The sequence below is a fragment of the Myxocyprinus asiaticus genome, chromosome 2, assembly GCF_019703515.2.
Source record: "Myxocyprinus asiaticus isolate MX2 ecotype Aquarium Trade chromosome 2, UBuf_Myxa_2, whole genome shotgun sequence".
NCBI lineage: Eukaryota > Metazoa > Chordata > Actinopteri > Cypriniformes > Catostomidae > Myxocyprinus > Myxocyprinus asiaticus.
In genome coordinates, this window is record NC_059345.1 from 47,848,604 (window position 1) to 47,861,523 (window position 12,920).

General features: G+C 40.5%; 1 protein-coding gene across 6 annotated transcripts in view; it reads left to right on the plus strand.

Moving 5' to 3' along the window:
* LOC127409838 (zinc finger protein 536-like) overlaps positions 1–12,920 on the plus strand; it is a 245,656-nt gene that overhangs the window by 113,198 nt on the left and 119,538 nt on the right. For all 6 annotated transcript variants that reach the window (XM_051644698.1, XM_051644747.1, XM_051644718.1 and 3 more), the window contains one exon: positions 2,293–4,544. In XM_051644698.1, the coding sequence (XP_051500658.1) occupies positions 2,294–4,544 (2,251 nt within the window). In that variant the 5' untranslated portion in view covers position 2,293. The remainder of the gene's footprint in view (positions 1–2,292; positions 4,545–12,920) is intronic.

Sequence of the window (12,920 nt, forward strand, 5' to 3'; positions counted from 1 at the left end):
AATGAGGAATGGCATTCAGCAGCAGCAGCAGCCCACAGTGTGTTTAGTGGCGACTGGAAGTGGCCTCAGTGTTTTTATTCATGTTGGAGAGATAAGACTGCAACCAACATGGCGTAGGAAGAGCAAATAGCTAAAGAACAGGCGGCCCTTATTAGAGTCCTTATGAGAGCATCAGCAAATATGTGCTGCAAGCCCACTGCCTGCTGCTGCTGCTGTGTTTGTGTGTGTGTGTGTGTGTGTGTGTGTGTGCGTGCTGATCTGTCTTTATGTATTTGTCTCAACAGTGCACTTTTTTATATAACTACCAGATCAGTAGGTTCCTTCAATTGCTCCTGCTTATCCACAAAGAAATCCAATATTTGTTTTCCTTTGAATTGGCTCATGTGAAAGACAGACAGGTGTGTTGGTACAGTGTTTTGAGGAGCCACTGCACTCACGTTAAAGAGCTAGCTGTCATACTTCCATTAGAAAGACTGAAATATAATGTGTCAGCAGCACATAAACTGCAGGGGCTGAGTCATTAGGTAGTCCCTCTCCAGTAAGTAAACTGGGTCAATCTTAACAATATACAAAGGTTTATTAATGACCAAAGGGTGTGGGTACCCTCCACCGCACACCTTACCCTGCCTCAGGCGATGATGAGTGTGCTGGAGAGAAATAGAGTATACGGGGACACCAGCATGTGTTTCTAAATAAAGGTGAAGAGGAGTGAAAGCTCTCACCTCTATCATTCTGAATCCAATTTTCAGAACATCTGCTCTCACCATTGTCTCTGTTCAAATGACCACAGTGTATTTATTATATGTTCATAAACACGTGTTAAAGCGCATAGCCACTCTTACACCATGTAGCATACTAATCAGCTTAATGAGATACTATACAATATTTTGTTGACCAAAGCAAAACTCTTTTTATTGTTTCTGAAGCTTGACCCTGTCAGTCGCAGGGGAATGCAGCAACATCATTATCCTTCCTTAAGACGGTGAGCAGCATTCTAAATAAGCACAACCAAGCCAGATGACAACAGGCACTGCTTGTGTATTCATTTTAGCCTGACAGTGCATTGGGGCACTCTGTGGCCATTTTAAATGACTGGGAAGCCTCTGATATATTGGGAACCGTTTCAATAACGCCAACTGTTGTTTTCTTCTCATCGGAAGCCACACAAGAGTGAGAGAACAGAGAGGGGAAAAAAAACAAGGTGAACACAATGATTTGCATCAAACATAATGTGCCTCTTAATGGAAAATTACGCCAAGACAAGTGTCGCAGCAGCGAGATAAGGACTTGTGTTTACTGGAGTAACCCCTTGGTTTTAAGTGCTATTGTTAATATCATAATTGTAGTTTTGAGGCGGCTTCATGACAATACCATTGCTCCGTTTCATTAAGGCGTGTAATTGGAGGGATTCTGATAGGATAGGACCAAGTAGCTTAATTATGTGGCGCCTTGCCGTGTTTACTGGGTAATTATTGCCTCCAAAATTGTGTTACTGTTTGAGAAAAAGTTCTGAGAGTTGCAGCTTCTCTCCCCAAGTGTGAGAGTACATGTAGTACTTCATAAATCAGACGGAGATGAACTCACTCTTTTTTTTTTCTTCACATTTGTCACTGAAGTGCAGTCATCGTTGTTAACCATTTGCTCACACCATATTCAGACTGCTGACACACAAAAGGGGGACTCAAGAATGATCTGAATTAACTTCCTTATGGTGTGATTTCCTTTGCCAGACAATGTAATATATAATTGGTGGAGTAGATGATTTACAAAAGAGTGAATCTTCTTACTGTTGAGTTTTTATTTCCATACGTACACCCACTTTAACAATAAATAAAAAAATAAATAAACACCTTTGTGTTTGTTTGTGCTAATGTCAAAGAATGTAATGTCTGAGACTGTGATTTAACTTGGAAATATGACCTTCACCACAGAAGCAGAAAGATTTATGTCAAAAGTTTTATTTTGTATTTTTTTTATGAAATCTGATACACGAGTGGGTGTTCATCACTAACCATTTGCAGACAATGGTGAGGTTGAGAAATTGTGCTACAACCTATTCTGTCCAAGTCACTGCACATGCTTTTGTCTATTGTTGATATTTGTTACGATGTACCTGATGTTCTTTATATCATTTTACATCTATATTGTGCAGTGTTTCCTGCTGATTGTCCACAGTGATAATACAATGAGTGCATCAATAATGCCTTAAGGTGTGTGTTGACTGAATACCTGCTGTTATGTGCTTTTGAATACCTGACTCAACACCAGTTTTTTTTTTTTTTTTCCTACTAGGATGGAGGACTCTAGTTTGTGCCTTGGTGTATCCTCTGTGGTCTCGGATGCTGACAACCATCTTAGCAACGTAGTACTTAATGGCCGCTACCCAATCAGTCAGAAACTGCACCAGCTGACTGCCCAGCTGGGTCATGCCTTTCCTGAACTACAGAGTCGCCAACAGATCCCAGAGGAGAAGGCAGCCACCCCACTGGATGAGAAAACCCATGCTGCCTTAGCTAGTCAGCCAATCAGCAGTCAGATGGCCTTACTGGCCAACCAGCTTAACCGTGACATGGATGTGGGTGCTCTGAGTGGTCTCAATGGCCGTGTTGATTTGCAACAATTTCTGAATGGGCAGAACTTAGGAATCATGTCACAGATGAATGACATAGAAGATGATGCCCGCAAGAACCGCAAATATCCTTGCCCGCTATGTGGTAAACGCTTCCGCTTCAACAGCATTCTGTCTCTTCATATGCGTACACATACTGGAGAGAAGCCCTTCAAATGCCCCTATTGTGACCACCGAGCAGCTCAGAAGGGTAACCTGAAGATCCACCTTCGTACCCATAAGCTGGGGAATCTTGGTAAGGGCCGTGGTCGTGTACGTGAAGAAAACAGGCTTCTTCATGAACTGGAAGAGAGGGCCATTCTGCGTGATAAGCAAATGAGGAACAGCCTGCTGCAGCCCTCTCAACCTCTTCCACCCCACATGGGTATACAAGGTCACAACCAGCAACAGCCCAGCTCTGCCTGTGGAATGCTCACTCCAACTAGTCTTGGTGGCTCACCTGATACACTGACCCAGCCGTCTGCCTCACCTAAGCCTGCAGGTACCAACCTTCAAGATGATCAAGCCCTCAACCAAGCCCAAGGGTTCCGCTGCACTTTCTGCAAAGGTAAATTTAAGAAACGTGAGGAGCTAGAGCGCCACATTCGCATTCTCCACAAGCCCTACAAGTGTACCCTGTGTGAATTTGCTGCCTCCCAGGAGGAGGACCTCATCAGTCATGTGGAGAAAACTCACATCACAGCAGAATCAGCCCAGGGACAGGGAACAGGGGCAGGCAGTGGAGAGAAGCCCACCAATGAATTTCGCTGTGAGGTCTGTGGCCAGGTCTTCAGCCAAGCTTGGTTTCTGAAAGGACACATGCGGAAACACAAGGACTCCTTTGAACACTGCTGCCAGATCTGTGGACGTCGTTTCAAGGAGCCCTGGTTCCTGAAGAATCACATGAAGGTCCACCTCAATAAGCTGGCCATCAAGAGCAAGCCCCCTGTTGGTGGAGGAGCTGATGATAATGGACCCTCTGTTAACAACATGAGTAGCCTGGCTCAAGAAGCCCATGCCAACCTATATTCACGTTACATTTCTTGCCTGCAAAGTGGATTTCTCTCACCCGACAAGCAAGGCCTGGCTGAACAGCAACATCATATGCTGGCCAAGGCTGGTATAGCTATGAAGGAGAAGGAGATGCTCGGCAAGCTCCTAAGCCCAATGGCCAGCATTGGCCATGGCTTAGGAGAAAATGAGAAGCGCTCACTTTTGGGTTGCCTGAACTTGGTTCCCCCTCTGAAGTCAAGCTGTATGGAGCGCTTACAAGCTGCTGCTAAAGTGGCAGAGATGGACCCCTTGAACAGCTACCAAGCCTGGCAAATCATGGCACGTGGAATGGCCATGGAACGCTCCTTCATACCAAAAGAGCAGCATCATGGAGGGCACGGACAAGAAGATGAACTTGCCAGTGCAGCTGGGATTGTTCCATTTGGGAAAGACAAGCATGAGCACCCAACCTTAGGTTCTAGTGATGGTTCCAAGCAGAAGCAACACCCTGAAGTTCTACATGGAGTGAAGACCAGTGCAGGCATGATGTCCTTGAAAGATGAGGGTGTAGGCTTTGATAACCACCGTGAGTTCTTGCCTCACCATGGGGGTCTAGGCCTGGGCCAAGGGCTTGAGTACAGCCTGGCCGGCCTGAAAGAGAAACCAACTGAGTGTCCTGACTGCGGCAGAGTCTTTAGAACCTATCACCAAATGGTGGTCCACTCCAGAGTGCACAGCAAAGACCGTCGAACCCTAGAAGAGAGCTCCCAGCAAGGTCTGGACGAAAGGCGTGGCTCAGCAAGCGACCCTGAGTCTCAGTCCATCAGCCGATCCACCACCCCAGGCTCTTCCAATGTGACGGAGGAAAGTGTTGCTGGAGGAGGACACTCCCAAACAGGCAGTGTTCAGGATGACAGTCCCCACCCATCTTCTCCATATTCTGGTAAGATCTGTTCAACAGACTTCTGATTTTCCTCATAAAAACAAAATAGCAATCCCACTGAATAAACAATAGTCAAGGATATCAAAATACTTAGTAGAGACTTTGATTAAATAAATGAGCTTTTTAGTCAACTATCTGGTATTACGGTCACAAAAACTTGGGTGACCACCACATGGTTTCTGTAATACTGTAGTACATTTATACAGCACTTTCAACAGTGGTGATTATCTATTGGCAGCTCTTGTGACACAAGGTATGCTTGACAGTTGGATATTACAGTTCATAGAAAATGGGTGATTGTAAGGATGTTGTGTCAGGAAGTTGGAATCTGCTAGAAATGTAGATAAAATGCCAATGTAAATCTGAGCAGCACATTTCATTTCATGACTCTTGACGTTACTGTTCAAATACCCATCAAAGCCTCTCAGAGTGCACTCGAATAAGTTTACATCATTCCTCACTTGTGTTTTAACTGTGAAAAAGCTGAGACCTAGCTAACACAAATTCATTAATTTGGCCTTCTTTTAGCAGTGGATCCATAAAACTCACCATTAATACACATCCATATTCCATTATCTCAAGCTATATGGATGTATGGAAATGTTATGTATAATTAAAACATCCTTCACCTGGGGAAAGGACAACAACCCCTCCCTAACTGAGGAACTCAGAGCTTGTGAGATAAAATGTATGTTTAGTAGGATTAAGTGAAGCTGCAGCTAATGATTACAGAAGTTTTAAAGGTAACTTTCTCATTCCTCAGGGTAGTACACCACTGTTAAGCAGCCTGGCTGTTAATTAGGTCACGTCTATGTGATAATCAGTTAGCTTAAGCTAAACAAGACCCTAATTAAAGATATACATATAAGCAGGTCAAAAAAAAAAAAAAAAAAAAAAAAAATCATTTGCTGGGTAAAACATGCTTTTAAGTCATAAAAAAATGTCTAATATAATATATATATATATATATATATATATATATATATATATATATATATATATATATATATATATATAAAATGTGGCTTAGCTTAAGGCTGTAAGCAACTTAATTTCAACAGCAAAGAATAAATTGTTTATTTATTCCCAGTCCTTATCACCCTCATGTAGTGAGATGAGTTTGAACATGCAATGGGCTATGTTTATTTTAATCTAAGAAATAATAACAGACAACCCCCACCACAATTAGGAATTAATGAATATGAGAAGAAGATTAAACCTATTTTCTTTACTGAGACTATTAAACCTAAACTCTCGACAGGAAGCGGGCTATGTTAAGGAAGTAATTATCCTGTGAATTTTAATGCAGGAAGTTTCATTTCTTTTGCATCTCTTTTACTACTACTTTGAGATATAGCTCATGGCATTTTATAAACTCATCTCAAGCCTTTGTGAGATTGGCAGGGTATTTGGAATTAAAGTGATAAGTGTTTAAGAATAAAAGGTTAAGTACTAACTAAATCATGGGACAGAGAATGAATATACCATTTGTTTATTGATTCTTCTTCACTCTCATGGTATTTATCATACATGAGTAGACCAGTTTTTAAGCCACACAAGTCTGATAAATTGATGATGTTTTGCTAATGTTGCCATACTTAAGATTTTCTTTCCCTCTCTTTTGCCCATCCCTTTAGCACTCATTTGCTTTCTATTTTCCTATATGCTCTTTCTCTTTGTCTGTCTCTCCATGTATTTAATATACAATAATACTGTTCATATCAATCATGGAATAATCATATCATCTCATATTTTATCTCTTTGATATTTTTATATGAGAAGTACTACAATTATAAATTCATAATGTTTTATTTAGAAAATATTCTTAATGAAAAAAAAAAAAAAAAAAAAACCTGCATAAATAAAGGCACTTTTTTATATTTATTTGAGAATTATTATTATTTTTTTATTTTTTTATGGCCTCGTGTCTGTAAAGATTTGTTCCAGGTTGGTCAGATGACCTTTGTGCACATGCCACTGTTAATTAGATTTAGATCTTTGAAATAGTCTTATGTTTTTGATCATTAGGCATGTTTAGCAGGCTGAAACAGGTTCCCTTGCTGAATATCTATATATTATGCACAATCCATTCTCCTTCTTTTACAATGCCCAGTGCCCACAGCAGTCCCACAGCATGATGCTACCACCACCATACTTAACCATAGGTATGGAATTTTGCTCTTACTGTATTTCTCAATAAAATCTGGTCTGATACTGCAGCTGGGCCACTAAAATGCTTTTTGGCAAACTCCAGACATCGGCTTATATGATTGTTAAGTCTGACTTGTTTTGTGACAACCTCCCATAGATGCCAGAGATATGCTTCGCTTATATAATGAATTACTGGTGCACCAATAACATAGAGAAAATAATAATAATAATAATAATAATAATAATAATAATAATAATGGAAATGTGTAATTCAGTACATACGGATATACAGTACCTGTTCTTTTTTTCTCTCTACCTCTCTCTCTCCACCCTGCATGTGAGGTAGTGTCAAGTTAGAGTGTGATCACCAGCTAAAATTCCTCATTGCTGCCCAGCTCAGTTGGAGTGGGCAGGGAGCTCTCACTGTGAAGTGGGCATAATGCCAGTCCACCCCTTGTCTTGAGATTGACCTTCAGGTCTTTTTGCTTGCAAGCACAGGAAGGTGCATGTGTTTATGGAGGAATGATTCCATAGTAGGGGGCAGTCAGTTTGGCAGATTCTCTGACATACCTATTAAAAGTATGCATACACATGCTCGAGGTGCTGCACCATCAGGCCATGTCACCAAGCATGTACTTATCAAACCCCAAACAAAGCTAAAGGTGTGATATACAGGGAAGGAAATGTTGCACTGTCTATGTGCCTACCGGTGCTTTCGTGTTATGTTGTTAAATGTTAACTTTATTAATCCCACAATTGTAAAAAGGTGGAGAAAAAATATATTTCTTCTCCCACAAAGTGATTAAGTGCCTGACTTTTAAATAGGAAGGATGAAAAAAAAAAACAAAAAAAAAAAAAACAAACAAACAAAAAACATTGTAATACCCAATTTTTTTCGATATGCATGTGTTCTCTGATTTAAAAAAAAAAAAAATGTTGGTGTGTATGGGGTGTATGTTTACGTACTATGCAACAGGATGTGGCCTATCATACCTCTGTTTTACTTTTAATATCTCACACGTTCCTCTAACCCAAAGAGAACAGACTTCCTTTATCATCTGTCAATTTTATTTGTTTTGTTTCACCCTCTCTTTAATGTACGGCAGCTTCATCTGCTATCACCCTTCAGCAAGCTCACCCAACCTCTAAACCACCTACCCACTGCAATTTTGAGTTAAACTTGAATTACAGTAATCAACAATAACATCTCAACTGTGAAAGAAGGTCGACACAATCGCTTTTGTCTTTGACACTGTGCTTGTTTAAACAGAGACAGATAAAAAAGGAAAAAAAAGTTGCCTCAGAAATGTCCTCTAAAAGCCTTCCTCCTCTCTTCTCAATAATCAACCTTTAAATATGCTTCTTGCAATAGAATTTTCAGGCTCTGTACATCCCTTCTACCTCTTTCCTTCTCTCTTCTTTAGTTTATTACATTTCTCCCCATTCTCTTTTATTTCTTATTACCATTATAAGATTGGCTTGACTGAGTAGGGGATCTATTGTTACTTCAGATTCTGCACTCTGAATTGGGCTTCATAAACAAAGGGGGGGGGGGGGTTGGGCTTATTCCTGATAGTGTTTCAGAATTCATTATTGTAGGTCTTTGAGTGACAGCTTAGAGAGAGAGAGAGAGAGAGAGAGAGAGAAGGGGTGAGAGGGAGTCTTAGCCATACACTGAATGCTAGAACACACCACTGAAACACACACACACACACACACACACACACACTTACACACACACACACACACACATACTATGTTTTTATATCATTGTGGGGACTCTCCATACTCTCCATAGATTTTATACAGATCTAATGATAATTTCTATTCCCTAACCCTACCCCTAAACCTATCCCTCACAGAAACCTTTCTGCATTTTTACATTTTCAAAAAAAACATTGTTTAGTATGTTTAATAAGCCATTTCCCACGTGGGGACCACTGGCTGGTCCCCACAGTGTAGGTGATCTCAGGTTTTACTATCCTTGTGGGGACATTTGGTCCCCACAATATAGTATAAACATGTACATACACACACACACACACACACACACACACACATACACATACACATAAAAGAGGTCGAAACAAAGGCTGAACTAACAGTGATGTTATCAGACACAACAGCAGGTCAGAATTGGGTTAAAGTGAAAGGAAGTGTTTTTTTTTCTGTCATAAATATGTCAAACATTATGATTATGATGATTATTATTACTATTAATTATATTTAACATTGACTATATATATGTGTTACTACACATAACATTTCTATTATCATGCCCTGCATAACACCTACAAAATGCTTGTGTAAGATTAGACTCCTCTCTTGTTTATACAGTCATTGGGTACAAAAAACACATCATTGGTACTCATCACTCCTGTCTGGACACATATTCTCATTAACCTAGACCCAGATCTCAATACTACCAATTTGAGAAAAATTTGTGAAAAAGATTTTGTCTGTATGAATTCCCCCTTTCTACTGCTGATCTCTGTTGCTTAAGGCAGTACTCCTGCCCCCCCCCCCCCTTTTTTTTGAGAATACCCCCATGTCTAAATATTTTTAAGAGGAAGAGCATTTCTAACATGGCAAGGATTATCAGTATATCCCCAGGTCCTTACTGCTTGCCACAGTTTTGGGGAAACACTTGCTCCATACAAATTGAAATTGGATTTGCCAATGGATGCCTTAGGTTATAAAGCATGGATATTCATCTAATTACACAATTACAAATTGGTGTAATTACACATGCAGACTTACTGTTACAATGTAATTGCAGTGTAATTAAAGTCGAAGTAACCCAAACTGCTGTGCAAAATGTTTGACTATCCACATGCATGTGGAAAAACAGTCCAATTCACCCTATCACACCAGTCTTTCTGATCACATGGTTTGTAAATTACATCACTTTCCTACATTTATGTTTATTGCTCTGCTATTGGAAATTACTTTTTGCAAGCCATTTCCAATAAATATCAACATTTTCTTGTTTAGTTGTTTTTGTGCTTAAGATCTCACAGTATTTGAAATAGTGGTTCTAAACATTCACAGACAGTATGTGGAGAAGTCTGTTTTTACGGTTAATGACTTAAACTGAGCCCTAAAATTACATAGAATAGCTTTGTGAGAGAGACAAAATTACTCAAAAGTATTACTTATTATTAACGACATCTCTCTCTCCCTCTCCTTCTATCTCTATCTATCTTTCTTCATTTTTTTCAGATCTTTAACATGAGGACAGATTACATCTCTCTCTTTCTCTCTCTCCATCTCTTCCATGTGCTAATTAGGAACCTGTAGACCTTGGAATAATTATGTCAATGTTTATTCCTATCATTCACCTTTATTATACTTCATGCCCTCTGTCCTCTCACCCAGCATGTATCACTCTCACATTTGTTTTCACACCTCGCATATTTTGTCTTAATGTTGCATCTAGTCTTCATACACCGATCAGCCACAATATATTTAAACCACCTGCCTAATATTGTGTAGGTCCCCCTTGTGCTGCCAAAACAGTGCCAACCCGCATCTCAGAATAGCATTCTGAGATTGATATTCTTCTCACCTCAATTGTCCAGAGCGGTTATCTGAGTTACTGTAGACTTTGTCAGTTCGAACCAGTCTGGCCATTCTCTGTTGACCTCTTTCATCAACAAGGCATTTTCATCCACAGAACTGCCGCTCACTGGATGTTTTTTGTTTTTGGCACCATTCTGAATAAATTCTAGAGGCTGTTGTGTGTGAAAATCCCAGAAGATCAGCAGTTACAGAAATACTCAAACCAGCCCATCTGGCACCAACAATCATCCATGCGATTATCTAATCAGCCAATTGTGTGGCAGCAGTGCAGTGCATAAAATCATGCAGATACAGGTCAGGAGCTTCAGTTAATGTTCACATCAACCATCAGAATATGGAAAAAATGTGATCTCAGTGATTTGGAGCGTGACATGATTGTTGGTGCCAGACGGGCTGGTTTGAGTATTTCTGTAACTGCTGATCTCCTGGGATTTTCTCTTGAATTTACTCAGAATGGTGTGTGGCAGGGTGAGCAAGAAACAGACACAGTGGGTGTGGCGTCAAACCTCGGAGAGGCATTTATTGGAAACAATAATAAACGTAAAAATGTCCAAAAGGGGTAATAAAGTGTCCAAGGGGGAATAGTGTTCATAATAAAAGGGGGAATCTGGCATCCTTGCAGTGAACGGGGCTCCGTGAAAAGGTTGGGTAGTGTTCATAGGATAGCCCAGTCACGGGCTGGGTCAGTCGACCGCTTACGCTCCCCTCCAAGGTCCATGGTGTGTGGGGCATCTAGCCCGTCGGCATCAACGTGAGCAGTCCACCCCCGGTGACTCATTACAACGTCCGGGGGTCCGAAGAACGGGTCCGGCAGCGCGTCCACTCGTCCGATCCCTCCCAGCTCTGGTCCTGGGCGTGCGTGGATACCAGTGTGTGCACACATGGAGATTTGAAGCCGGCCCCCCCGAGAAGAGGTGCGCACTGTGTTTTAAAGACAGCGGTGATGAAGCATTATCACCGCTGACCAAACGAGGCTTATTAATTATGCACCTCTTCTTGCTCTCCCGCCCAACTCCCGTCTTGAGCCTGGCTGAAGGGCGGCCCTAAGAGGCGGGGCGATGATGATGAGCCAGAGGGGCGGATCATTCCGCCACAGGTGCCAAAAACAAAAAACGTCCAGTTTTTAATTAGCACATGGAAGAGATGGAGAGTGAGAAAGAGAGAGAGAGAGAGAGAGAGAGAGAGAGAGAGATGTAGTCTGTCCTCATTTTAAAGTTTTGGGAGAGCAAAAAATAAAATAAAATAAATAAAATAAAAAATAAAAAGAAGTTTTGGTGGTACGAGGTTGACCTACACCATATTAGGCAGGTGGTTTTAATGTTGTGGCTGATCGGTGTATGTGAGTGTGTCATTTAGATACTGAAGCTCTTAAATCTGTCATCCTATTTTATTTATTTAATTAATTATGTATTGTAGTAAATGTAATAAAAAGCACAAAAAAAAAAAAAAAAAAAATGTCATGGTGTGTGAGTGAAATGTTATTACACTGCTTTATTTCAGGACAGTGGGTCAGGACTCTGGTGTCTTTAAATGATAAAAGTTCTATTCACCGTGCTAATTGTCACTGTGCTCAGTTGATTGACATGTCTTAGATAAATGTAGACTTAGTATTTTTGTGCACGCTTGAACAATAAAAGGGCAATTTATTTCCCCTTAGCAGAAGCTCATTTGATTTTGCATGCTCACTTTTCTCTGTTTCCCTTGTTAAACTCTCTCTTTCCCTTTTGCTCTTTCTTTCTCTCAATTTGTAAATATTACCCATAGTGGGAATTAGCATTTCTTTTTTTCCCCACTATATTTAAAATTCCAATTGTATTCCAAAGTGTATATGAAAAAGCTGCAGTGAGTGTCGTTTCTCTGCACTCACTGTACCCCTGTAAGGCTATCAACGGGCAGTCCTTATGAAACATTTATCAGTCTGTTTTATGTCTTAATGATCCTGTTAGGATTCCCTGCTTGGTTATGGAGACAATGGCAAGCTATGTACTGCTCAGAGGAAGAGAGAGAGAGAGAGCGAGAGAGAGAGAGAGAGAGAGAGAGAGAGAGAGAGAGAGAGAGAGAGAGAGAGAGAGAGAGAGAGAGAGAGAGAGAGAGAGAGAGAATTGTAACCCACATGCAGTATACCCGATTTTAATTCCATGTCTTTGCCAAAACATTGCTTACCTTTGCATACAAGCCTCCTTGGCAGAGCTGGGCTTTTTCATCAGTCTTTTCATTTCTGTTTTATGTTTTTATAATTAAAACATAATATTTATCTTTCCCCAACAGAAGGCTGTCATACTAAGGGAGGTAGAGAGTTTGAATATTAATATTTTAAATGCATCAATGTGACGTCTTTCAGCCGACTGGAAAATATGTCAGCGCTTTAAATGCAATAATGTGATCTTGTATACTATTAATTGTACGTGTTTCAAAAACACACCATCTTGACTAAGCCATATGAAAATGTCATTATCAGGCTGCTGAGGAATTTCTTTTTTATTTCCCTTAAATCGAATAGTAGACACAAGTGTCATTATTGTCAATTCCATTCTTTTCAGAGGACAACAAAAAGTTGTTTGAATGAAACTTTATTTGATGAAAGGTTGGCTGTTTTTGTGTCTGGTGAGCAGAGGGCGACAGCTGTCTTACTCTGTCAGAGCT